The 27,970-nt window shown below is 48.2% G+C and overlaps 1 protein-coding gene and 1 pseudogene across 3 annotated transcripts; one reads left to right on the top strand and one right to left on the bottom strand.

Moving 5' to 3' along the window:
* The first annotated feature begins 2,122 nt into the window (after nt 1-2,122).
* On the top strand, nt 2,123-27,965 carry LOC135306496 (cytochrome P450 2C9-like). Of its 3 annotated transcripts, none has more exons than XM_064430591.1 (9): nt 2,123-3,415; nt 3,757-3,919; nt 4,388-4,537; nt 4,842-5,002; nt 5,394-5,570; nt 6,079-6,220; nt 6,535-6,722; nt 7,862-8,003; nt 8,701-9,273. In XM_064430591.1, the coding sequence occupies exons 1-9, from the start codon at nt 3,230-3,232 to the stop codon at nt 8,880-8,882; spliced, it is 1,491 nt and encodes a 496-aa protein (XP_064286661.1). In that variant the 5' UTR covers nt 2,123-3,229; the 3' UTR covers nt 8,883-9,273. The 3 variants fall into 3 exon arrangements, with proteins under 3 accessions (XP_064286661.1, XP_064286660.1, XP_064286659.1); XM_064430590.1 differs by lacking the exons at nt 4,388-4,537; nt 4,842-5,002; nt 5,394-5,570; ... (2 more) ...; nt 7,862-8,003; nt 8,701-9,273 and adding exons at nt 23,097-23,246; nt 23,551-23,711; nt 24,102-24,278; ... (2 more) ...; nt 26,572-26,713; nt 27,411-27,965 and having other exon boundaries at nt 3,145-3,415; XM_064430589.1 differs by lacking the exons at nt 2,123-3,415; nt 3,757-3,919; nt 4,388-4,537; ... (4 more) ...; nt 7,862-8,003; nt 8,701-9,273 and adding exons at nt 21,165-22,131; nt 22,473-22,635; nt 23,097-23,246; ... (4 more) ...; nt 26,572-26,713; nt 27,411-27,965.
* LOC135306021 (zona pellucida sperm-binding protein 4-like) lies at nt 12,658-19,246 on the bottom strand (annotated as a pseudogene).
* Nucleotides 27,966-27,970: the final 5 nt, after the last annotated feature.

A 27,970-nucleotide genomic window follows, 5' to 3' on the forward strand; every position in this document is an offset into this window, starting at 1 on the left:
GACACAGGGGCTGACCTAAAAGCACAGAAAGAGCCCTCCAGATAAAATCTGTGAGAAATCACGGAGCTCAGAAGGCTTTGCACACCTAAACAGTGGTGATTCCCCATAAGCACTCGTGGCTGTGGACTTACAGCCCTGTTTGCAGTGTGTTTGTGGGGATAGTTGCAGGACTGGCTCAGGCCTGGCTGCTAAGTGGCAGGATGGTGTGCTCTCTGGGACCCCTTCCCCCAAAAACTGGCAGGTGGGCCCCTGAGCTGGGCTTGAAACACAGGCAAGGGCAGCCTCTGTGATCCCAGAGGAAACTCTGCCTGCCAGCAACCATGGCCTGCCTGTAAGTGCAAGGTGCCATGGAGAGTCTTCTCCCCAGCCACACATCAGGCAGCCACACCAAGCGAATGCCTCTTTGTCCATCTTTCCATGCATGTTTCTGCATTCATGTCATGGAACTGTGAATGTCTTTACACTTCTGCCCTCAGCAGACCCTCCAGCTCCTGGATGTCTGCACAGCACTGTACAGCATCAGTTCCCTGGCCCCAGCCAGCCCTCTTCACAGGCATGGTGGGTGGGCAGCAGCTGAGTCTGAGGGAGGCATTTCCTTTGCTCTTCCCCCTCAGCCCACAGCCCACCTTTGCTGCACAGCTGTACAAAGTGCCACGATCCCAGCTGCTCAACAAGGTCCCTGTGCCTGCCTCTGCTAATTTCATGCACCAACCAGGAGGGCTGCTCCACTAAGTGTAAGACCTTGTCAGCAGCTCTGCACAACAGGAGATGGAGACAATGGATCTTGGCAGGCTGCCTGCATGGCTGAGGCTTGAGCAGCCCTCATGAACCAGCTGCTCCCCACAGAGCCTGCCCAGGCACCAGGCAGCAACAGTGGAGAGACACCCATGGAAAACATTTGGACTTTGCCAGAGAGGAAGGCTTCATCTTTTTAGAAGCTGAGCACTGTGCATGCCCAAATCACATCATTACTGAATGACTGCCAAATGCTCCTTTTGACTACATTGCCTGCTGATAATTGGGTAAAAATCAATAAAGTACTTTAGAGCTATAGGGAAGTACTTTTATTATACTTTAACCCATCAATACGTCTGCTGACAGAAGAAATGTCTACATGGACCTGAAGAATAATTCTATGTATAAGAACCCCAGAAGTGCTGTGGATCTGCCAAGGAGTACCTGTGCTGAGAATGTTGTCAGGTAATTGCCCCTTCCTAGTTCCTACACAGACACCAAATAGCTGTGGTTGATCATGTAGGGATGGGAGGCTCTTCAGATGAGCCTGAAATTCAGGGAAATTAAATGCTTTGTTTGAAAGAAGTTGTTATGGAAAGTGGAAAGCAGAAAGCAGCCTAGCTGATATGAAACTAGCAGGTCTCTGTTCCTCAGAAATCTTTTCCTCATCCTTTTGATAGTTCCCATGCATTATAGTGACCCAGCTGTAAGCACCAGTTTAGATGGCAGCCAAGACCACCACAGACAGAAGGACATGCAGAGGATGAAGGAAGGTGAAGAAAACCTCTCTGTGGACCACTAGTCTGAGTGTCATGGACAAAAGAGAACTTTGTAGACAAGGAGGTAAGGTCATGAACTCTGCTGGCTGGCAGCTACCTCATGTGGAAGTGCAAACTCTCATGAACTTCACTTTCAGTAGATGAACTTCCATGAACCTACATGAACCTACATGAACTGACCTGACAGCATTTGAGCTGATGCAGGAATGTGGCCAGCAGACCAGCAAGTAGCCAAAAGTTGTTGACAATTTGGTTTTTCCACCAAAGTATTGAGTATGGCTCTCTAAGAAGTAAATTAAGACTTAAAATGAACAACTAGGAAATTATTGCACCCATCCAAGAGAATAAGGATGACTTAGAACTCCCTTCTGTAGGGAAGGTACAAACCTTTTGCAAAGGAAGATCTTCACTAGCTCCTCTGAGTGAAAGAGAAGCTCACCTTAACACGCTGCTCTGCAGCAAACACAGCTTGCCCCAAGGAAGCACTCAGTTCACCCAGGCCTCTTGCTATTTCCCAACAGGTCCCACATCCTCTATCCTTGCAACACCTTCTGATCAGCTTTGCTTGCAAATGTGTCACAATTTGGGAGAGGCAGAGTGTTAAGGCTAGACTGAAGAAGCTGAGCACAGCCCTGAGGGCTGTTTCTACCAGCCCTTGCCACTGCCTTGGGATCCCCCCGGACACAGGCCCTGTGCAATTTGGGCAGGAAGCCTCCAGCTCTTTTTTAAGCCCTTGCAACACACCAGACATGCTCTGCTGTCTCCCAGAGCACCTAGGGAACTCCTCATAGTGGAGTCAGACTTCAATGAAACCAGAACATGTGTGTGCCAGCTTCCAGCAGTAGGTTGGATGAGCTGCTTTGGTAAGTGCAAGGACCAGTTGCCAGGTTGCAATGGCCTATACCCAGCCTCAGACAAGTGCATCTCTGTCCCAGCATGGGAAGCCATTTCCCAGAGACTCTCTCAAGTTCTGGGTTTCTCTCTTCTCTGTGTTTTTCTCTTTTTCTCCTCTAGGAGCCCTTGAAGAAGTCAGAGTCTCAATGTCTCATCCCCTTTTCTGACATCTTCATTTTGCCTCAATCAGCAAGTCCTTTCTTGTCTATTGTCATGTCTGGAGACCTTTCTAGCATTGCTAGATTGATATTTTATACTCTCCTCTCTTGTGAAGCCAGTCACCCCTAGGGAGAGAGACTGAGGCTGTTGCTGTGCAAATGCTGAGGAAAACACAGTTGCATGTTCTTTGGCAAATCACATGCAGTGTGAACTTTAATGATAACATCAGGAAGTTTTCAGGAAGAATGAAGGATGGCTCACAGAGGGTGGAATCAATAGGGAAGAACAGAAAACTCAAAATGTCACTGAAGTACTTTGAAGATGCTCTTATGACACTGAATATCTGAGTGCTTCAGTAGGACAGTGTGCCCCTACAATGATTTCTTTAACAATTAACACTAGGTAAAACAAAAACTTATGTGGGTACATTACAGATTTCCTAACCTCTATTGGCATTTGCAGTTGTTTGAGAAAAGGTGTGACTTCAATGAATAATTAATACCAATAAAAGTTTCATAACACAGGGCAATCTAACAAATGATTGACTAGTAAACCTTGACTGACTCAGCCATGTGACCCAGAACCTGCTCTTGAGCTAACACAGACCTTCAGCATATAAACTGAGATTCTGACAGCCAGAGTCACTCCCTCCTGGGCCACAGATGAAAATGGAGCTCCTGGGAGGAGCCACTGTTGTCCTCCTGGTTTGCATTGCTTGCCTGCTCTCCTTTGCAGCATGGAAAGGAAGGTCTGGGAAGGGGAAGATGCCTCCAGGACCAGCTCCCCTTCCCATTCTAGGTAACCTGCTGCAGATGAAAACAAGTAACATGACCAAAACCCTCCAGAAGGTAAGGCCACTTCTTCTTCTTCTCTCTTTCTGCTGTGGGTGAGAAATGAGTGGGACCTGTGCCTGGGGTCAGCCTGTGGCTATGGCTCAATGACTTGCAATTCCAGAGGAGCAGAAAAGGCATGGGCATTGCAGCTGCTTCCCCTCATTGCTGTTGCCATGTTGTTCAGGGCCTGATACGTGGGACCCATCTGCACAGCCACATTTATCATGAGAGAACCAAATCTTGATGTTACCAATGTGGGAGGCTAACTGCCTACTGTGGGAGGCAGCAGCAAGGAGACTTTCCTGCTCTTCCTCACAATTTGCTCCATGGCCATGTTCTCTCTTGCATTTTTACAGCTCAGTGAAGAGTATGGACCCGTGTTCACAGTGCACATGGGCTCTGACCCAGTGGTGGTGCTGCACGGATACGATGTGGTGAAAGAAGCCTTGATCGATCGCGCAGACGAGTTTGCTGCCAGAGGACGTGAGCCAACTGGAGACAGGGCTAACCAGGGATTAGGTAAGTTTGCTGATGGAGCACCTTCTGAAGGAGAAGGGAAGGGCTGAGGATATGTTCAGCAGATTAGAGCTGGAGTGTACCTTGCATGAGGGAAAACTGCCAGGGGTGAGCGCAACCCACCTGGAGAGGGGAAGCCAGAGAGAGCTACAGCCACTGAAAGGGTGGGAGGTGGCAGAGAAGGGGAGCCAGATTGTTCTCAAGGATGGGCAGGGAAATGGCAAGGGGCAGCAGCCACCAGCAGCAGCAAGGGAAACTGTGTATGGGTGAGTGATGAATTATTCACAAGGATGTCAGGCATGTAGCAGAGAAGGCCAAAAGCAGGCAGTTGGACTACAGAACCTCCAAACCACACTGTGATGCTGCCATGTCAGTGCTCTCCAGGGACACGATTCACTGTCACCATGAGCCACTGTTCATCTCCCATCCAGCATGCCCAAGACAGGTCATTCCTCTTCCTTTCCTCTGTAGGGATTATTTTTAGCAACAACAAGCCATGGTTGCACGTCCGTCGATTTTCTCTCACCACTCTGCGGAACTTTGGAATGGGGAAGAGGAGCATTGAAGAGAGGATACAGGAGGAATCTGACTACTTGCTGGAGGAAATCCACAAAACAAAGGGTACAGTCCATTTTCAATCTATTTTATGTTTGAAACAAAAGAGGCTGTATTAAGGGAGTTCACATCTTTAGCAAGGAATGAAGTTCCTGTGGATTTGGTCCATGCACAGCTACCCCTCATTACGAAGCCATAACAATTTTGTGACCATGACCTATTCTGTTTGGAGGATCCGTCTGTGTCAGTCAGAGACTGATCTGATATTTCCACTAACAAGCAGAGTTCAGATTACCCACAGTAGACATAAGCAGACATACAACACTTCATGGCGGTTTTTTAATAGTCTGTAACTTTTCTAAATTCACAGGAACACCTTTTGACGCAACCTTCATGCTGAGCTGTGCTGTCTCCAATGTCATATGCTCCATTGTCTTTGGGAGACGATATGATTATAAAGACAAGAAGTTCTTGGCTCTGATGAGCAACGTAAACAACATCATTGAGATGATGAACTCCCGCTGGGGACAGGTACATTCAGTAGACATTTCACAGTGGCAACCTTCTCCCAGGGGAGCAGGAGGCCTCCTTCCCAATCAAGTTCTATTTGAGTCTTCTAATTCAGACACCATCACTGCTCTGCTGCACTGAAGGCATTTTATTCAAGAGCAGGAAACTCCCTCACCAAAGTTGGAATTGGCTTTGTCAGCTATGTGCTCTAGTTCCCAATAATTCTGGACAGCTTTCTTCTCCATTTCTAAGGTTCCTACTATTACTACTAGTAAACAAGCCCTGCCAGACTGCTCAGACTTATAGTCTGTTTGTCTCAGTTGACAGGGTTGTGGCTTTCCTGGGCATTTGGGTGATATCAAAGGATGGGGCAAATGTCATACTAGGGACCTTCCTGTTTCTTTCCTTCCAGCTCTACCAGATGTTCTCAAGTATCTTGGATTACCTGCCTGGCCCACACAACAATGTATTTGCAGAATTTGATGCTCTAAAAGCCTTTGTAGCAGAGGAGGTGAAGTTGCACCAAGCCTCCCTAGATCCCAACTCCCCTCAGGATTACATCGACTGTTTCCTCAGCAAAATGCAGGAGGTAAGGAGACAGATGGCCCCAGCTTGTCCCCAAACACACCTAGGCTGAGTCCTTCCCTCTCATCAGCAACACAGACATGGAGATGATCCCTTCCCAGTCAGCTGTGCAATGGGAAAACAGCAACAGTATCCCAGATACTGCCTGTATTAGAGCTTATAGCTCTGGGTCTGCGTACTCTGCACAGCCACCACTATGTGCAGCTGTTGGGAGAGGGAGAGCTTGCTCTGCTTTCACCAAAACACAGGGACTTTTTCAGTCTGGTCATGCAGTTCTTTCACTGGAAAGCAATTGGCACAGCAGACAAGCAGCAGGGTATCATTGAGTGCACAGCTTCAAAGGAGGTTGGCATTGAGTTTACTGCTCAAGGCTGCATTGCAGTGGCCCAGATGGCAGCTGCACCTTAGCAGAGAAATGCCCCAGCTCTAGGAGAAAAGGGAGGTCTGGGATGACACGAGAAAGGGCCACTTTTCTCAGCTCAGCCAGAGGAAAAACAAAGCCTTTTCCTTAGGAGAAAGATCGTCCCAATTCCAGTTTCCACATGAAGAACCTGGTAACAAGTGCTTTTGACTTGTTCATTGCTGGAACTGAGACAACAAGCGTCACTTTGCGATTTGGGCTTCTGCTTCTTATCAAATATCCAAAGATACAAGGTACCAGTTTTGACCTCTTCCTCTCCAGCTCTTCCCCTGGGCTGGGCACATGACTAACATCATATCCCCCACCCACGTTTTCCACTCATTCTCTCTCTTTCTCTTTCTCTGGAACCTGACTGTGTCCACATCTTTATTTAGCCAAATCACTAGGAGAACTTCCTTTGTATGGGTACCAGTGGAGCTGTGTTCCAGTCAACATCAAAACCAACTTAATGCTCCTGCCATCTGTGATTTGAAAACAGCTTAGGGTAACCTATTTAGACAGGTTTGGTTTTATTTACCCATTTGTTGGTTTATGCCTCTCATGACAGTGAAAATTCAAGAAGAGATTGACCAGGTAGTAGGACGATCAAGAAAACCCTGTGTGGCTGACCGGACCCAGATGCCCTACACGGATGCCGTGGTCCATGAAATCCAGCGCTTCATCACTCTTGTCCCCCTGGCTCTCCCTCACACTGTGACCAAAGACACCAGCTTCAGAGACTACATCATTCCAAAGGTTAGCTCCCTCAAGTACAGCAGTTCTTGGTCAGTCAGTTACAAGCCACAAGGTAGAGCTGTTGTGGCCTGACCTTGTTTCCACCCAGCCCTTTGTGAGGGTTTTATCCCCAGGCAGCTGTAGCTGACTTGGACTCTCTTGTTGATGCTCCATGGGCCAAGACTAAAACAGTAGCTCTGACCAACACTTTTCCTTCCCTTGCTCTGTAGCTTTAACATTAGCAGAAGCACAGTGGGTTCACCAACACCCAGAGCAGTGATTCTTCACACAACAGGCAGCAAAGCTGAGGAGCAGCTCACCACCATCCAGGATAGCCTGGGCACATGCTTGGGAGCAAAGTCAGTTGTTGGTTATTGAGCACAGAAAGACTCTGAGCCACAAAATGCTGCAGGTTATGTTTGCATTGAATGGAGCCAGCCATAGCTGTTGGCTCTGCTCTAGCACACTTCCTGAGGCAGTCTCTGCTGGCCACTGCCAGAGACAGGCTGGTGGGCCAGAGCAGCCCATGGTTTGGCCTGGCCTGCTGCAGCAGTGCTCATGGCTTTTCTGGGAGACTGTGGGCAGCTGGGAAACAGCAGTACATGGGCTGCTGGTGGTGTGATTTCCAGCTCTCTGTGTCAAATCAGAAGGCAGGACCCAGAGAACTGCTCAGCTACCAGCAGAGAACTCTTGTGTCATCACTGCTGAATAGTCCAGGCCCTGTTAATGGCTGGCCAGCACGTGGGAAGGTAGAGGATTGTGGCAGGAGAAATTTGTGAGGAGAGGGGAATTCCACAGGAGCTTGTTTTCCACGGCCTTGTGTCCTTTGGATATTTTGGACTCTCAGAAAGAAGGGACATGGTACATCTACAAAGTCATTATTGTGGAACACCAGGAAAGAGAAGAATTAGGTGGGGTGTCCCCTGATGACCAGAGCAAGGCCAGAATGAATGCTCTGGAGACAAGAGGGAGAATTCAAGAAGAGCAGCCAACAACTGCTGTGACATTCAGTAGGGTCTCCCCAAATCTGTCTACTCTAAAGTAGGGTCCCCAAAGGGAAACCAAAGGCACTGGTTTCAGCAGAGTCTGAACTTGGCAGGCAGTCAGATTGAGTGATCTCACTTGCCTTCCTCTCATGTTCTGCTCTTGTGTTACTTCAGGGCACCACGATTTACCCTGTCCTCGCTTCTGTCCTCTATGACAGTAAAGAGTTTCCAAACCCACATGAGTTCAATCCTGAACATTTCTTGAACAAGGATGGCAGCTTTAGGAAGAGCAACTTCTTCATGCCCTTCTCAGCAGGTAAAGCACATATTTGCTCTTTTCCTCTCTCTGTCAGCCTCCCCCTCTGGTGACCACCCTGCCTTTCCCTGCAACACTCAACTGCCTCTTCACAACACCGTCCCACAGGTGTTGCCTTGGGGCTTACTGCTCTCTGGATAACTCCTCTCTACTACCCCCATCTCCAGTGACATCTCTCATCTTCTTCAGGCCTGATGGCTTCTCAAATCTCCTGCTAGGTGTTGTCAATGTAATGACATGAATGGGATTCACTGGCACTAGAATACCTGGTCACCTTCCTACACAACCACCCAGGTCATCCTGAACGAATCTTTTTGTGACAGCTCCACTTTTTCCCCAGCACCTTTTAAGTACCTCTTATGCTACATGCAACCATTCACCTATCCATAGGCCTGACCCTCCACTTTCTCACCTGTGCTTTATGTCACCCTGCTCTCTCTCATCTTGACTCCTGTCATGTTCCCTCCACACTTAAGTCTTCTCCTGCTCCTGTTCTTGTCCTTCACACACCCATCCAAACTGTCAGGGGTCTTTTGCCAACAAATTCTTCTCTTGAAAATGCCCTCTGTAACCCTGACAGTTGTCTCACTGCTATGGCTGTGTGTAGCACACAAAGCTGTGCAACACAGCTGCTTAGCACAAACTCTGCTCTACTCAGAAACTCCCATTGAGTTCTATTTGCTGCTTTCACTTCCAGGAAAACGAATATGCCCAGGAGAGGGCTTGGCTCGAATGGAGATATTCTTACTCATAGCCACCATCTTGCAGAACTTTACTTTGAAGTCTGTTGTCAACCCCCAGGAGCTCAGCGTAACCCCAATTCTGAGTGGGATAGGCAATGTACCTCCTGACTTCCAGCTCCGTGCTTTCCCCCGCTGAAAAGCACTGATCCACTCTCCAGTGGCCTGAAACTAGCTATGCCTTCACAGCATCTTTACTCAAATCAACAGCAGGAGCATTGGCCCACCTTTCCCAGGTCTTCAGGAAGGCAGTCCAAACACAGGCACAAAGCAGAGACCTCTGAAGCCTCCCAGAACTCCACCTCACCACAGGAGGCCCTGGGTGACATTGCAGCCTCTGGCACTGATGCTGTGTCCCAGGATCATTGAGGGCACTGGCTGCATCAAACAGCCACTCTTGCTCTTCTCACCAACACAGCTCCCGTGGCTGCTCCTGCAGCACCTGTCCCACCAAGACCTGCCTTTGCAGATGGACACTGCTGCATGTGTGTACATTCATGATCCAATAAACAAAAATCTGTTTAGGATGATTTGAGCTGTTGTTTAATTTGGACTGGGGCAGTGCCCACATCTGCTGCTGCACTGCAGAGTAGGTCTGCAGAGCCTGTGGCCGGCAGCCTGTGGGAAGGGCTCTCCCTCCTAGGCAAGGATGCTGCCTTTGTCATCCACTGTGCTCACTGCTGCTGCCTGCAAGGAGCTCCAGAGCAGCCACAGCACACCAGCAGTCGGGACAGCTCACAGGGCTGGAGGGCAACGGTGTCCTACAGCCTGTCTGCCAAATGACGTCTCGGGTGTTTGGCACCTGCTGCAGAAGGCCATAGGCTGTAGTGTAGCAAATGAGCTGGTCCTTTGAAAAATGCTTTCAGACTAATTCCCAGGCCCCTGATATTTATCACTGCAGGCCTGCATCTCAGCCCCGCAAATGTGAGCAACACATGGAACAATGTAGGCCTTGGGCTGGCCAACTTATTTCTCTGCCCCACTTTCTAAATGCTCCCTTGATTGCAAAAGCCAATGCAAACGTAAAGGCCCATAGGAAAGTTCCTTTCCAGTATTAGCAGTAGACCCAAACAGCAGGTGGCAGAACAAGGAATATAATAAGTAGTTTCAGCCCCTTGAGGAAGGGGAAAATGCCAGCATACAACAGAATGTTTTTCATTTGTGGAGGTAGGATTTGACCTGCTATCCTGGCACCTCTCATAGGTGGACCATGTAGCATCAGGAAATTTACTCTGCTAACATCCAGTGCAAAAGTGAAACATGAAGGCAAAAGATCTATTAGTCAATATGAGCCAGACTGCAAAGACGATTTGGAACCTTGGAATTTTGGAAAAAGGTTCTCAGCATCACTTCTTCTGCCACAGCTTAGTTCAGCAGTGGCACTGAAACAATTAGATCGACCAGGGTGTTGGCTGAGTAAGGAGTTCAATTCTACCTCCCCTGCATTGAGTGATACGCTAACAGATGTCAACAGTGTCAGACATGCAACCTTGCAAAACAGGGCGGCAATTGATTTTCTCTTATTAGCACATGGACATGGATGTGAGGATTTTGAAGGAATGTGTTGTACAAATCTATCTGATCGCTCAGACTCTATTTACAAAAGCATACAAGGAAGGTGTATCACAGATTAGAAATGATGATAGAATTTGGTTAGATAGTCTGATGGATGGAATTTAACTTCATGGGTGAAAGAGCTTCTAAAAAGGGGTTTATACATTTTAGTCATCATAACAGTTGTCCTAATCATGGTGTCTTCCTTTCTCCAATGCATTTGAGAAATGATCAACAATGCTATTAAGGGAATCCACATGGTTCAAAGAGGAGGGAGAGATGTTGCAATGCAAGCCTCTTTGAGTTCCTCAGAGAGATAAATAAATGCAGGGGTTGAATTAAAGCCTTTAGAGAAATTAATACATATTAAGCCACATAGATATGAAATAGAGATGTAGGTTTAAATTCTAAGTGTAAATGTACGGTACAGTTTTAAGTAAGTAGAAATCTATTTTAAATGCCTTAAGAAACTGCATCAGCTAGCAAAGGCCCTAAGGCTGAATTTGAAGTTCAGTAATGTGGCTCCAGACATAATAAAATCATGGGAGAACTTGATTTGCTCTCTAGAACAGATAGAAATAGAAGCATAAATAGATAGAACTATCCACGTAAATAGATAAACTTATAAATGTAAATATTACTAAGAAAAAAGATTGTATATTGCATAAATAGATAATATTATATAAGTAGGTTTTTAAGAAGTGACACTACTTCCATACTACTTGAGCACATTAGAATTAAGTTTAGATTGGTTTAGAAATAATGCTTGAGAATTGTGCTTTTAGCTGATTGGATGTTTTATGAATAAAATGCCCCTCCATTGGGGTGAAGGGATGGGAGAAAGGGATGGAAGGAAGAAAGAATAACAAGAAGAGAAGAAAGAAGAAGACAAGGCTGTGGTTCCTGTTGCTCAGAACATTGGACTCTATGCCAGGGAACAACTCTTGCTGCTGCTGCCACTGTTCCTGCGCAGAATCTGGGACTCCATGCCAGAGAGGAGTTGTTGCAGCTGCAGCCTTTACTTGGGATTCTCTGCCAGAAAGTTTTTAGCACGGACTTTCATACTTGAGCATGGACTTCAATACCTTGAACTCTTTGCCTTTGAGGCTGATGCATTCGTGCAATAAACAACTTCACTACAACTAACAACTGCTCCTATCTTTGAAGACCCCGACCTGAGACAGCCTGAACAAGATTACTCCTGAAGTTTCTTGAAATAGGAAAGGAATTAAAACACAGATGCCACCACCCATTAACACCCTCCAACCACACAGGATCATCAGAACCTAATTAGAAAGAACAACATCTGCTGCCTCAAGCAAGCTACTGATCAGTTCTTTGCTTCCACATGTAAGTGCTACTCCTCCCTTTTAAAGGCTCCAAAGCAATACAATTAAGGCTTCTCTCCTGCCCTTAACAGGAAGCATTTCTAATCAAGCCATAGAGGAAAAGAGGGAAAAGCATTTTTCCTTCCCCTCACAGACTACTCCATCAGCTATAAGCAGAGCTCAGTGTAAGTGCAAGCACCAGAGCTCCCCCAGGCTGGGCAGGAAGGAGGGGGTGGAGCCCCATTTCCCCTCTACTGCCTGGAGAGCTTTGCTGTGCTGTTTTCACCCAGGACCTCAGAAAGCCAAGAGGGTTGCTGCCCAGCTGCTGGGACTGACAACACCACACTGAACCACTCCAGATGCTCAAAATTGCAAGGTTTTATTCTCATCTAAACGAAATATGTTAAAAATTAAGAAAAGCGCTCTTATGCCAACAGCAATGTCAAATTAGCTTTGACCCAAGACCTTTGAAGACTCCTAACTGCCTGCTGTCATATGAATGCATATGAGGAGGCACTAAGTAAAGTTAGACTTTTCTTTCCCCCCCCGAATTTCAGAAGGGCCACCTAGGCCCCCCCTTTTTTTTTCTTTTCCAGTTGATATGAAGTTTCCATGTTCTGATTCACCAGAAAAATGCCACCTACCCTTTTCCGTTTCTAGGGCAAGAAAGGCAAGTTCATCCACAGCATCATTAGCAAGGCCCATTTGAATACTGCATTGGCATCCTTGCTTTCCAGCCCTACCTTAACTAGTGAATTAGGGACAAGTGGGCAAGTCCCGGCTCCGCAGCACAGTCAAAATACTGGCTCTGAATCTCCAGAGAAGCAGCTGCAGGATCTGCTTGGAGTGAGCTTTGCTGCACTTCTGCTCAGTGTTGGAATGGAGCCTAGGTCACTACTTTTGAAAGCCACTATATTCACTAACAGAAATGCCAACACCACCCAGCACCAATCCTGCCTCACTCTGCAGCCCAGGTCTTGACAAGGTCGCCAGTTTGTCCAAGGCAGACAGATAATATCAAACGCAGAGAAGAATTCAAGTGAGATGAAATCAGAGCATTTGGAAAGCTTGCCCTGGCACTGGGGTAATTTTTGTCTTGCAAATGAAGTCTTACAGCTAGAGTCTCCAAGGGAAGGGGGACCACCAAACAAATGGGTTGGACAGTCACTTTATTGCAATCCATTGATTTCATGCATGGCTGACACCTTCCTTTGCCACAGCACAGAAACCACAAGCACCACACACAGAGCTGTTCCAGTTGCCACAGCAGCAAATCCCAGAGCCCAGGGGGCTGCAGCATGCACAGCTGCTCCTGTGGGGAGAGACACCCCAATGAATGCTCCCAGTGAGGCACAGCGATGCCTTAGGGGCTCAGCCTTTCTGTAGAAAAGCCTTAGACCAGCCCCCTTCCCCTGCTCTGCTGCCACACTTACCAAGGCCATCCTTGGCTGTGTCCTGTCTTAGCTCACCCTGGAGGAAAATCACAGGGCCTTTGCTGGAGACATGGGAAGTACCTTCCTGGAAAGGATGCTCAGCACTCCTTTTACCCCCTACAGAGCAACGTGAAGGTTGTGGGTAAGAAGAGACAGAGCCCTGAAGGTCAGCAAACTTTGTCCAGGTCAGCTTCTCAACACACAGGAAGCTCTGAAGGCACAGTTTCCGTGTGAGACCACATAGAGCTAAGAGGCCATGAACACCTCTGTCTTTTTGGCATAAGAAGAGCTCTTGGTCAGTGGAAAGGAGCAGGAAATGCTTTGTCAAGCTGTCCATGCCTTAAGGGAGTTACTCCATAGGCTACATGTCTCCTACTCCCCAGCTTGGAGACTAGGCCCTTGCTGCCCCTTGGGCTAGGGAGCAGAAGGCCAAGGCACTTCCTGACTCTGGAAGGACAAGTGGTGATGCAGGACTCCTTTACAGACTGGTGGCACATGGAAGCACTGCAGTGCAGGTACACCTAGAGAAAAATGGAACACAGCCTGAAATCCCTCTGGGGCCTGGTGATATCCTAGAGTGGCACACTGACCTCAGCCAGCAGCTAAGCACCCACACAGCCGCTTGCTCACTGCCCCTACTCTGCCCCAGCAGGGCAGAAAAATAATGGGAAGAGCAAAAGCAAGAACACCTGTAGCTGTAAAGACAGTTAAATAAGTGAAGGAGAGGAGAAGAGGGAAGAAAATAGCTAAAGCACAAGTGAAGGCAAGTCACCCACCCAGCTCCTACAGGCAGGTCAGTGCCCAGGCAGTTGGGGCATGAGCTATGCTGGAAGATCAAATCCCTCAATGTTTGCTTACACTGCTGAGCATAAAATTGTACACACGGAATATTCCTCTGGCCACTTCGAGCCAGCTCTGCTGCCTCCCAGGTCCTAGCCTGTCCCATGCCTACTCACTTGGGGTTGAGAGACAGCAGAATGAAGAGAAAGTCTTGGTGTTCTGCAAGTGCTATTCAGCAATCAGCGAGAACATCTGTTTTCAACACTGTTTTAGGGACAAATCCAAAGCCACAGCACCATATGGGCTGCTAAGGGGAGAGTTAGCTCCGTACCACGGGCCTGGTCCCTAAGGGGGAAGGCAGGAAGGTCTGTTCCGCTTGTTTCTCATCCAGGCTGTAGCCTTGGAGCCCTCTGCTGTCCGCTCCAAGGCGGCTTCGAAACTTTTACACCATTTACACTTGCAATCTCGGTCCAATGTGGCATTACAGCACTTCTCCCTGACACCTGCAATACTGCTGCCCGGGCACCACTTCACTCGGAACCTTGTTAAGTACAGCTGAGACCAATTTGGTGTTTTAGTCGCTCTCAGGAGCACAGAGCAAACAGTACAAGGCAGGGTGAATTTCATGTGACTTAACTGGAGGATCTCAATGGGATTCAGAGCCCCGATGCTTCAAAAGGTACTCAAAGTTTATTTCCAAGTCATTTTGGCCAAGAAATGTACTTTAGAGAATATTGATTAGCGTAGCTAGAGCACACACCCTAAGCTAATTCACTAGCCAAACTAGCACTTGCTTAGGTAAACTATCCTTATAGTAGGCACATTTTCTGTCACACTCCAAAAGTGATGTCTCTACCTCTACCACATTCACTTCAGGGAATGAGGCTTTTTGCATCAAGCTCTCCTCTTGTGTTTCAGCAGAGGATTTTCCTAGTCTTTGCCCCACTCCCCCAAGGAGGCCAAGAGACTCATAGTCATGAAGTGCTTCCTATTGCTCACACATTTTACTTGTCTTCAGTGTGAAACTAGGCAGGCAAGACAGGATCTTACCAGCCCAGAGAGTTTCTCATGGGAAGTGGAGTCCACAAAGGTGAATGTGTAGAGCATGAAACGCTGGTAATGAGAGGGTAACAGTAGTCCTGAGGTGAAACTTGGAGACATCAGCTGTGTCTGATAGTTGTCCCCTGCATAACGGCACCTGAGGAGGAAAGGTAAGCAGTGAAAAAGAGCAAGTTATTCCCCTGACCCAAAGTATTTTATAAGTTACTTACCCATCCACCAAAAGTGGCCACTGCTGCAGTTGCTGGGGGGTTGGTTTGCACCTTTGCCCAGCAGTGGTGCAAAACTAAAATCAGGTCTGGGTCTGTTCTCTAAAGGATCCTGACCTCTGCATAAAGAGGGTCTCTCAGAGTCTTCACAACACGGTAGTCACTGTCCATATAGTAGGAAGTATAGCTTCCATCTGGGACAGAAGAAATCCAAGAGCCTTTTAAGAGCAGGAAGAAACAGGAACAGGCATCCTTTCTAACCATATCAATAAGTTCTGACCATGGCAGGGAAGCAGTGCTAGGTTAGCCCATCAATACTCCACTGTTACTCATCAGAGACCAGAGCCCTGCACTGGGAGCCTTGAGCAGGTCCTGCAAACCTCTCCTACCTGAGGCAACATGCAGCTCCAAAGACAGAGGGCCTGGCTGGGACACAGCAGGGAGTGCTGGCAACGTGAAGACCTAAACACTCAAGGGAATGAAACTCCCACTGATGGAATAAGTACATCAGACATGTAACCTGGTGGGAAAGGAAAGCTCCAAATCAGGCAAATAAGAAAAGCCATTCTGATACTCCCTATCATCCACTTTTATTAGTTATAGCCCCTTTCTTCTGTCACTTCCCTTTAACAAATACTTGAAATTCTCTTTAGTGCTTAGATTTGACAATCTGCAGATTGTCATTGAACATTATCAGCTTTATACCTACTAATTAGAGATACACCAGTCTTCAACCTACTCCAGCACCCTCATGTGAGCTCGGAGCTTGTGACAAGCAGGAATTTCTCTAGTGACATTGAACCCAGGGGCACCCAGCAACATCAGCCCCAGGGTAATACCTGAAAATGCTATCCCCAGTGACAGGGCCAAGGCTCCCAGTCTTCACATCGCTGCTTGCCACCAGCTCATTCTCATATATGGCCTGGTCTGCAGTCATCTGGAAAGACAGATAGGCACCATCACTGTGGTAAAGTCAGGCTGCATCAGTATGAGGCTGGAGAACAGCATTTGGCCTGTGGAAGTCTGTAGGATGTTCATTAAGCAGCCAAAGCCACGTCAGGCTGTTCCAGCTCTTCCAGCCTAGCAACAGCTGCAGCTCTTACCTGAAAAGTAGTGCTACAGGCAGAGAGTGGAAACTGGTACACAACAAAGGCATTGGTTGTTAGGACAGGGACACAGCCAGTACTGTGTCCACTGGCCAGTTGCACTGAGTCCAGGGCAAGAGGTGGCAGGGTCACATCTTGAGAAATAGCAATGGAAAACTGGCCATCAGGTGTGCAATGAGCTGTCACTGGAGAAAAAGATATAATCAGTGGATTATATTAGAGATAAGAGTGAGGGAAAGGAGGCTCTAACATCACAAGCAAGACCAGCAAGTCCTGCAAGTTGTTCTGCCTTAAACCCACAAAACAAGTGTCAAGTATGGCAAGACAAGTGCAACCAGTTGTAACAACAGATGCTGGGTATAAAACCAGGTGTTTTGCAATACAGTGGAAAATGCTGGACACTTGACTGGGACATGATATTCTTGGCAGCCAAAAACATAGCCCTGAGCCACCTGCAGGAGTGGTACACACCAAGCACTGGCTTGTCCTGCCAGCAAAGTGAGAAACCCTGTTTTGCAGCCTTTGAACTCAAGGCCTCACCTTGTCTCTGGAATCATAGCAGCAGCCTCATGCTTCACAGTCTCCCTTGGCTGATGGGCAGGGAGGCACAAGGCAGCTGGTCCTGGCTGGGAACAGCTGAGCAGACACTACTGCTTGGAGCATCCAGGGCTGGAAAAAACAGCAGGTCTTTGCAGATAAAGCACGAGAGCAGGGGGATAAAGACATGAAGGACACGGGTTGGAGGAGTCCTGGTGACTCTGCATACACATCAAGGGAAGTGAGTGTTAGGTGAGGGTCAAACACATGGCCTGGATCAGGCAAGAAGCCTGCTCAGGACGGACCTGCATTTCCATGGAGCAGAGACTGCCCCTGAGGCCATGTACAGGAAACTGGACTTACATTAGATATGGCAAGAAAAAGCTATCTAGATCAACTCTTGGTAGTTTAGGAAATCATTGTACCCAGTCTCCAGTTCAATCCCTGAACTTGCAGGAACTCATGTAGCCAGAATATGGCTGGGAGACACAATGCACAAATTCACCTGCTGACCCTGCAGAGAGGCACAAGTCCCCAGCAAGTTGGTGGCTCCTATGTCCAAACCTTTTTTCATGGAGTTTTCTGCACAGCAGAAAGTCCCCTTTCCTAGCCCCCAAAATTACTATAGCAGCAGCCACCTGAAAGGAACGGCACTCACCAGCACAAGATTCTGCCAAGTGCTTCTATCTTACCAGGAAGGTCCACAGAGCACCTGAGCAGTGCCTGCTCATGAAGAACCTTTTGCTCAGCAGCATCTGTTCCTTCAAGCCCAACCAGTATAAGGTAATTGTGATCCTAGGGGAAAGCCACACCAGTCAGAGCAGTCAGAGCAGCAGTAGGTACAGCCCCAGCAGAATCCCTAAGGCCACTCACCCACTCAAAGACATAACAGCCTGCATAAGAGACCAATACTTTCCTGGAGCCCTCTGAAGTCCCAGATACCAAGAATCCACAGCTGGAGTCATTCTGCAGAACATGTGCCTTCCCTTCAGGATCTAGGGAAAGGGGGCACAGCAGCAGAGGCTTCAGAGTCCCACATTGCAGATCAGACCCACTACAATCCATCCTTTCTGTAGGAAATAGGGACCTAGGCCATATTAGGGTCTGGAACAGCAGTGAGAGAATCCAGCAGCCAAGACATCTAGACCCAGGCACAGCACTTCACCAAGTCCTTGACTGCTGTGTCATATAAACAGCCCCCTGATTATGCAAGATGCACAGAACTTCAGTGAAGTTCAACAGCACTTCACATCACAACCTGTTCCTTTCCTCTCATTCCGTGCGCCTCTGCACTTGGGCAAAGATATGGCTAAAAATGCCTCTTGATATTGCCTCACCCCAAGTAGTCAGCACAAATGAAGCATTCCCTTTCCAGCCTGGAGATAAGGTGAGCGGCAAGCTTTTTTGGCCACAAGTCAGCAGGGTAGGATCAGAAAAAACACTGACATGATCCCCCAGAACCAAAGCCAGAGGACCAAGAAACGCCCAGAGGAGCACAGCCCCTGATCTAGCAGCCCTAGACCACCCTACAACACCCAACCTGCTCTCTTGCTAGGCTCTTAGCCCAGTCCTTTTAAATTGTGGAGCCAGCTGGGACTAGAAATCCCTGAAGTGCCCAGGTGGACCCAGCCCAGCAGTTAAACACCTTCCATTGCCCTCACCTGAACTCAGCAGAGTCTGCTTGCACTCTTTGGAGGAAACCAAAGGGCAAGAGTTGAGCTCATGTCAAGAGATGGGTATTCATACTGTAGAGCCCCAGGAGGGTCTTCAAAGCTTCTTTCCTACCCTGAGTCCTTCCCACATTTGGGACATATAGGAAACCTGCTTGTTTCTCCCCATGTTCTCTATTCCTGCTCTAATTGCTCATTACATGCCATGAGTGCAAGAAACAGTGACAATGCTCCTTTAGTCTTTTAAAGACTACAGGGGTTCAAATTCCAGACACAGGGGCTGACCTAAAAGCACAGAAAGTGCCCTCCAGATAAAATCTGTGAGAAATCACGGAGCTCAGAAGGCTTTGCACACCTAAACAGTGGTGATTCCCCATAAGCACTCGTGGCTGTGGACTTACAGCCCTGTTTGCAGTGTGTTTGTGGGGATAGTTGCAGGACTGGCTCAGGCCTGGCTGCTAAGTGGCAGGATGGTGTGCTCTCTGGGACCCCTTCCCCCAAAAACTGGCAGGTGGGCCCCTGAGCTGGGCTTGAAACACAGGCAAGGGCAGCCTCTGTGATCCCAGAGGAAACTCTGCCTGCCAGCAACCATGGCCTGCCTGTAAGTGCAAGGTGCCATGGAGAGTCTTCTCCCCAGCCACACATCAGGCAGCCACACCAAGCGAATGCCTCTTTGTCCATCTTTCCATGCATGTTTCTGCATTCATGTCATGGAACTGTGAATGTCTTTACACTTCTGCCCTCAGCAGACCCTCCAGCTCCTGGATGTCTGCACAGCACTGTACAGCATCAGTTCCCTGGCCCCAGCCAGCCCTCTTCACAGGCATGGTGGGTGGGCAGCAGCTGAGTCTGAGGGAGGCATTTCCTTTGCTCTTCCCCCTCAGCCCACAGCCCACCTTTGCTGCACAGCTGTACAAGGTGCCACGATCCCAGCTGCTCAACAAGGTCCCTGTGCCTGCCTCTGCTAATTTCATGCACCAACCAGGAGGGCTGCTCCACAAAGTGTAAGACCTTGTCAGCAGCTCTGCACAACAGGAGATGGAGACAATGGATCTCGGCAGGCTGCCTGCATGGCTGAGGCTTGAGCAGCCCTCATGAACCAGCTGCTCCCCACAGAGCCTGCCCAGGCACCAGGCAGCAACAGTGGAGAGACACCCATGGAAAACATTTGGACTTTGCCAGGGAGAGAGGCTCCATCTCTTTAGAAGCTGAGCACTGTGCATGCTCAAATCACATCATCACTGAATGACTGCCAAATGCTCCCTTTGATTACATTACCTGTTGATAATTGGGTAAAAATCAATAAAGTACTTTAGAGCTATAGGGAAGTACTTTTATTATACTTTAACCCATCAATACATCTGCTGACAGAAGAAATGTCTACATGGACTTGAAGAATAATTCTATGTATAAGAACCCCAGAAGTGCTGTAGATCTGCCAAGGAGTACCTGTGCTGAGAATGTTGTCAGGTAACTGCCCCTTCCTAGTTCCTACACAGACACCAAATAGCTGTGGTTGATCATGTAGGGATGGGAGGCTCTTCAGATGAGCCTGAAATTCAGGGAAGCTAAGTGCTTTGTTTGAAAGAAGTTGTTATGGAAAGTGGAAAGCAGAAAGCAGCCTAGCTGATATGAAACTAGCAGGTCTCTCTTCCTCAGAAATCTTTTCCTCATCCTTTTGATAGTTCCCATGCATTATAGCGACCCAGCTGTAAGCACCAGTTTAGATGGCAGCCAAGACCACCACAGACAGGAAAGACATGCAGAGGATGAAGGAAGGTGAAGAAAACCTCTCTGTGGACCACTAGTCTGAGTGTCATGGACAAAAGAGAACTTTGTAGACAAGGAGGAAAGGTCATGAACTCTGCTAGCTGGCAGCTACCTCATGTGGAAGTGCAAACTCTCATGAACTTCACTTTCAGTAGATGAACTTCCATGAACCTACATGAACCTACATGAACTGACCTGACAGCATTTGAGCTGATGCAGGAATGTGGCCAGCAGACCAGCAAGTAGCCAAAAGTTGTTGACAATTTGGTTTTTCCACCAAAGTATTGAGTATGGCTCTCTAAGAAGTAAATTAAGACTTAAAATGAATAACTGGAGAATTATTGCACCCATCCAAGAGAATAAGGATGACTTAGAACTCCCTTCTGAAGGGAAGGTACAAAAACTTTTGCAAAGGAAGGAGATCTTCACTAGCTCCTCTGAGTGAAAGGGAAGCTCACCTTAACACACTGCTCTGCAGCAAACACAGCTTGTCCCAAGGAAGCACTCAGTTCACCCAGGCCTCTTGCTATTTCCCAACAGGTCCCACATCCCCTATCCTTGCAACACCTTCTGATCAGCTTTGCCTGCAAATGTGTCAGAGTTTGGGAGAGACGGTGAGTTAAGGCCAGACTGAAGAAGCTGAGCACAGCCCTGAGGGCTGTTTCTACCACCCCTTGCCACTGCCTTGGGATCCCCCCGGACACAGGCCCTGTGCAATTTGGGCAGGAAGCTTGCAGCTCTTTTTTAAGCCCTTGCAACACACCAGACATGCTCTGCTGTCTCCCAGAGCACCTAGGGAACTCCTCATAGTGGAGTCAGACTTCAACGAAACCAGAATGTGTGCGTGCCAGCTTCCAGCAGTAGGTTGGATGAGCTGCTTTGGTAAGTGCAAGGACCAGTTGCCAGGTTGCAATGGCCTATACCCAGCCTCAGACAAGTGCATCTCTGTCCCAGCATGGGAAGCCATTTCCCAGAGACTCTCTCAAGTTCTGGGTTTCTCTCTTCTCTGTGTTTTTCTCTTTTTCTCCTCTAGGAGCCCTTGAAGAAGTCAGAGTCTCAATGTCTCATCCCCTTTTCTGACATCTTCATTTTGCCTCAATCAGCAAGTCCTTTCTTGTCTATTGTCATGTCTGGAGACCTTTCTAGCATTGCTAGATTGATATTTTATACTCTCCTCTCTTGTGAAGCCAGTCACCCCTAGGGAGAGAGACTGAGGCTCTTGCTGTGCAAATGCTGAGGAAAACACAGTTGCATGTTCTTTGGCAAATCACATGCAGTGTGAACTTTAATGATAACATCAGGAAGTTTTCAGGAAGAATGAAGGATGGCTCACACCACTGAGGGCTGGTGCAATCCGTAGGGAAGAACAGAAAACCCAAATGTCACTGAAGTACTTGGAAGATGCTCTTGTGACAGTGAATATCTGTGAGTGCTTCAGTAGGACAGTGTGCCCCTACCATGATTTCCTTAACAATTAACACTAGGTAAAAAAAAATAAGTTATGTGAGCACATTACAGATTTCCTAACCTCTGCTGGTTGGCATCTGCATTTGTTTGAGATAAGGTGTGTCTTCAATGAATAATTAATACCAATAAAAGTCTTAGTTTCATAACACAGGGCAATCTAACAAATGATTGACTAGTAAATATTGACTGACTCAGCCATGTGACCCAGAACCTGCTCTTGAGCTAACACAGACCTTCAGCATATAAACTGAGATTCTGACAGCCAGAGTCACTCCCTCCTGAGCCACAGATGAAAATGGAGCTCCTGGGAGGAGCCACTGTTGTCCTCCTGGTTTGCATTGCTTGCCTGCTCTCCTTTGCAGCATGGAAAGGAAGGTCTGGGAAGGGGAAGATGCCTCCAGGACCAGCTCCCCTTCCCATTCTAGGTAACCTGCTGCAGATGAAAACAAGTAACATGACCAAAACCCTCCAGAAGGTAAGGCCACTTCTTCTTCTTCTCTCTTTCTGCTGTGGGTGAGAAATGAGTGGGACCTGTGCCTGGGGTCAGCCTGTGGCTATGGCTCAATGACTTGCAATTCCAGAGAAGCAGAAAAGGCATGGGCATTGCAGCTGCTTCCCCTCATTGCTGTTGCCATGTTGTTCAGGGCCTGATACGTGGGACCCATCTGCACAGCCACATTTATCATGAGAGAACCAAATCTTGATGTTACCAATGTGGGAGGCTAACCGCCTACTATGGGAGGCAGCAGCAAGGAGACTTTCCTGCTCTTCCTCACAATTTGCTCCATGGCCATGTTCTCTCTTGCATTTTTACAGCTCAGTGAAGAGTATGGACCCGTGTTCACAGTGCACATGGGCTCTGACCCAGTGGTGGTGCTGCACGGATACGATGTGGTGAAAGAAGCCTTGATCGATCGCGCGGACGAGTTTGCTGCCAGAGGACGTGAGCCAACTGGAGACAGGGCTAACCAGGGATTAGGTAAGTTTGCTGACTGAGCTCCTTCTGAAGAAGAAGGGAAGGGCTGAGGATGTGTTCAGCAGATTAGAGCTGGAGTGTACCTTGCATGAGGGAAAACTGCCAGGGGTGAGTGCAACCCACCTGGAGAGGGGAAGCCAGAGAGGGCTACAGCCACTGAAAGGGTGGGAGGTGGCAGAGAAGGGGGGCCAGATTGTTCTCAGAGATGTGCAGGGAAATGGCAAGGGGCAGCAGCCACCAGCAGCAGCAAGGGAAACTGTGTATGGGTGAGTGATGAATTATTCACAAGGATGTCAGGCATGTAGCAGAGAAGGCCAAAAGCAGGCAGTTGGACTGCAGAACCTCCAAACCACACTGTGATGCTGCCATGTCAGTGCTCTCCAGGGACACGATTCACTGTCACCATGAGCCACCGTTCATCTCACACCAGCATGCCGAAAACAGGCATCCTTCTTCCTCTGCAGGAATTGTTTTTAGCAACAACGAGCCATGGTTGCACGTCCGGCGGTTTTCTCTCACCGCTCTGCGGAATTTTGGAATGGGGAAGAGGAGCATTGAAGAGAGGATACAGGAGGAATCTGACTACTTGCTGGAGGAAATCCACAAAACAAAGGGTACAGTCTATTTTCAATCTATTTTATGTTTGAAACAAAAGAGGCTGTATTAAGGGAGTTCACATCTTTAGCAAGGAATGAAGTTCCTGTGGATTTGGTCCATGCACAGCTACCCCTCATTACGAAGCCATAACAGTTTTGTGACCATGACCTGTTCTGTTCGGAGGACGCTTCTGTGTCAGTCAGAGACTGATCTGATATTTCCACGAACAAGCAGAGTTCAGATTACCCACAGTAGACACAAGCAGACATACAACACTTCATGGCGGTTTTTTAATAGTCTGTAACTTTTCTAAATTCACAGGAACACCTTTTGACGCAACCTTCATGCTGAGCTGTGCTGTCTCCAATGTCATATGCTCCATTGTCTTTGGGAGACGATATGATTATAAAGACAAGAAGTTCCTGGCTCTGATGAGCAACGTGAACAACATCACTGAGATGATGAGCTCCAGCTGGGGACAGGTACATTCAGTAGACATTTCACAGTGGCAACCTTCTCCCAGGGGAGCAGGAGGCCTCCTTCCCAATCAAGTTCTATTTGAGTCTTCTAATTCAGACACCATCAATGCTCTGCTGCACTGAAGGCATTTTATTCAAGAGCAGGAAACTCCCTCACCAAAGCTGGAATTGGCTTTGTCAGCTATGTGCTCTAGTTCCCAATAATTCTGGACACCTTTCTTCTCCACTTTAAGGTTCCTACTACTACTACTAGTAAACAAGCCCTGCCAGACTGCTCAGACTTATAGTCTGTTTGTCTCAGTTGACAGGGTTGTGGCTTTCCTGGGCATTTGGGTGATATCAAAGGATGGGGCAAATGTCGTACTAGGGACCTTCCTGTTTCTTTCCTTCCAGCTCTACCAGATGTTCTCAAGTATCTTGGATTACCTGCCTGGCCCACACAACAATGTATTTGCAGAATTTGATGCTCTAAAAGCCTTTGTAGCAGAGGAGGTGAAGTTGCACCAAGCCTCCCTAGATCCCAACTCCCCTCAGGATTACATCGACTGTTTCCTCAGCAAAATGCAGGAGGTAAGGAGACAGATGGCCCCAGCTTGTCCCCAAACACACCTAGGCTGAGTCCTTCCCTCTCATCAGCAACACAGACATGGGGATGATCCCTTCCCAGTCAGCTGTGCAATGGGAAAACAGCAACAGTATCCCAGATACTGCCTGTATTAGAGCTTATAGCTCTGGGTCTGCGTACTCTGCACAGCCACCACTATGTGCAGCTGTTGGGAGAAGGAGAGCTTGCTCTGCTTTCACCAAAACACAGGGACTTTTTCAGTCTGGTCTTGCAGTTCTTTCACTGGAAAGCAACTGGCACAGCAGACAAGCAGCAGTGTATCATTGAGTGCACAGCTTCAAAGGAGGTTGGCATTGAGTTTACTGCTCAAGGCTGCATTGCAGTGGCCCAGATGGCAGCTGCACCTTAGCAGAGAAATGCCCCAGCTCTAGGAGGAAAGGAAGGTCTGGGATGACATGAGAAAGAGCCACTTAGCTCACCCAGAGAAATAACGAAGCCTTTTCCTTAGGAGAAAGATCGTCCCAATTCCAGTTTCCACATGAAGAACCTGGTAACATGTGCTTTTGACTTGTTCATTGCTGGAACTGAGACAACAAGCGCCACACTAAAATATGGGCTTCTGCTTCTTATCAAATATCCAAAGATACAAGGTACCAGTTTTGACCTCTTCCTCTCTAGCTCCTCTCCTGGGCTGGGCACAAGACTAACAGCACATCCCCCTCCCAGATTTTCCCCTCATCTCTCTCTTTCTCTCTCTCTGGGACCTGACTGTGTCCACATCTTTATTTAGCCAAATCAATTGGAGAACTTCCTTTGCATGGGCAGCAGGGGAGATGTGTTGGAGTCAACATCAAAACCAACTTAATGCTCCTGCCATCTGTGATTTGAAAACAGCTAAGGGTAACCTATTTAGACAGCTTTGGTTTTATTTACCCATTTGATGGTTTGTGCCTCTCACGACAGAGAAAATTCAAGAAGAGATTGACCAGGTAGTAGGACGATCAAGAAAACCCAGCGTGGCTGACCGGACCCAGATGCCCTACACGGATGCCGTGGTCCATGAAATCCAGCGCTTCATCGCTTTTGTCCCCCTGTCTCTCCCTCACACTGTGACCAAAGACACCAGCTTCAGAGACTACATCATTCCAAAGGTTAGCTCCCTCAAGTACAGCAGTTCTTGGTCAGTCAGTTACAAGCCACAAGGTAGAGCTGTTGTGGCCTGACCTTGTTTCCACCCAGCCCTTTGTAGAGGGTTTTATCCTCAGGCAGCTGTAGCTGACTTGCACTCTCTTGTTGATGCTCCATGGGCCAAGACTAAAACAGTAGCTCTGACCAACACTTTTGCTCCCTTGCTCTGCTTTTACATTAGCAGAAGCACAGTGGGTTCACCAACACCCAGAGCAGTGATTCTTCACACAACAGGCAGCAAAGCTGAGGAGCAGCTCACCACCATCCAGGATAGCCTGGGCACATGCTTGGGAGCAAAGTCAGTTGTTGGTTATTGAGCACAGAAAGACTCTGAGCCACAAAATGCTGCAGGTTATGTTTGCATTGAATGGAGCCAGCCATAGCTGTTGGCTCTGCTCTAGCACACTTCCTGAGGCAGTCTCTGCTGGCCACTGCCAGAGGCAGGCTGGTGGGCCAGAGCAGCCCATGGCTTGGCCTGGCCTGCTGCAGCAGTGCTCATGGCTTTTCTGGGAGACTGTGGGCAGCTGGGAAACAGCAGTACATGGGCTGCTGGTGGTGTGATTTCCAGCTCTCTGTGTCAAATCAGAAGGCAGGACCTAGAGAACTGCTCGGCTACCAGCAGAGAACTCTTGTGTCATCGCTGCTGAATAGTCCAGGCCCTGTTAATGGCTGGCCAGCACGTGGGAAGGTAGAGGATTGTGGCAGGAGAAATTTGTGCGGAGAGGGGAATTCCACAGGAGCTTGTTTTCCACAGCCTTGTGTCCTTTGGATATTTTGGACTCTCAGAAAGAAGGGACATGGTACATCTACAAAGTCATTATTGTGGAACACCAGGAAAGAGAAGAATTAGGTGGGGTGTCCCCTGATGACCAGAGCAAGGCCAGAATGAATGCTCTGGAGACAAGAGGGAGAATTCAAGAAGAGCAGCCAACAATTGCTGTGGCATTCAGTAGGGTCTCCCTAAAGATGCCTCCTCCAAAGAAGGGTCTCCAAAGGGAAACCAAAGGCACTGGTAGGGTTATACAGGGAAGCAGATGCCCTGGCAGGCAGGCAGATTGAGTGATCTCATTTGCCTTCCTCTCATGTTCTGCTCTCCTTGCGTTACTTTAGGGCACCACGATTTACCCTGTCCTCGCTTCTGTCCTCCATGACAGTAAAGAGTTTCCAAACCCACATGAGTTCAATCCTGAACATTTCTTGAATAAGGATGGCAGCTTTAGGAAGAGCAACTTCTTCATGCCCTTCTCAGCAGGTAAAGCACACGTTTGCCCTTTTCCTCTCTCTGTCAGCCTCCCCCTCTGGTGACCACCCTGCCTTTCCCTGCAACATTCAACTGCCTCTTCCCAACACCGTCCCACAGGTGTTGCCTTGGGGCTTACTGCTCTCTGGATAACTCCTCACTGCTGCTCCTATCTCCAGTGGCATCTCCCATCTTCTTCAGGCCTGATGGCTTCTCAAATCTCCTGCTAGGAGTTGTCAATGTAATGACATGAATGGGATCCACTGGCACTAAAATACCTGGTCCCCTGCCTACACAACCACCCAGGTCATCCTGAACGAATCTTTTTGTGACAACTCCACTTTTTCCCCAGCACCTTTTAAGTAACTCTTAGGCTACATGCAACCATTCACCTATCAATAGGCCTGACCCTCCACTTTCTCACCTGTGCTTTATGTCACCCTGCTCTCTCTCATCTTGACTCCTGTCATGTTCCCTCCACACTTAAGTCTTCTCCTGCTCCTGTTCTTGTCCTTCACACACCCATCCAAACTGTCAGGGGTCTTTTGCCAACAAATTCTTCTCTTGAAAATGCCCTCTGTAACCCTGACAGTTGTCTCGTTGCTATGCCTGTGTGTAGCACACAAAGCTGTGCAACACAGCTGCTTAGCACAAACTCTGCTCTACTCAGAAACTCCCATTGAGTTCTATTTGCTGCTTTCACTTCCAGGAAAACGAATATGCCCAGGAGAGGGCCTGGCACGAATGGAGATATTCTTATTCTTAGCCACCATCTTGCAGAACTTTACTTTGAAGACTGTTGTCAACCCCCAGGAGCTCAGCATAACCCCAACTCTGAGTGGGATAAGCAATGTACCTCCTGACTTCCAGCTCCGTGCTTTCCCCCGCTGAAAAGCACTGATCCACTCTCCAGTGGCCTGAACCTAGCTATGCCTTCACAGCATCTTTACTAAAATCAAGACTTTTCCAAGCCTTCAGGAAGGCAGTCCAAACACAGGCACAAAGCAGAGACCTCTGAAGCCTCCCAGAACTCCACCTCACCGCAGGAGGCCCTGGGTGACATTGCAGCCTCTGGCACTGATGCTCTGTCCCAGGATCATTGAGGGCACTGGCTGCATCAAACAGCCACTCTTGCTCTTCTCACCAACACAGCTCCCGTGGCTGCTCCTCCAGCACCTGTCCCACCAAGACCTGCCTTTGCAGATGGACACTGCTGCATGTGTGTACATTCATGATCCAATAAACAAAAATCTGTTTAGGATGATTTGA

This window comes from Passer domesticus, chromosome 8 (assembly GCF_036417665.1).
Source record: "Passer domesticus isolate bPasDom1 chromosome 8, bPasDom1.hap1, whole genome shotgun sequence".
Taxonomy (NCBI): Eukaryota; Metazoa; Chordata; class Aves; order Passeriformes; family Passeridae; genus Passer; species Passer domesticus.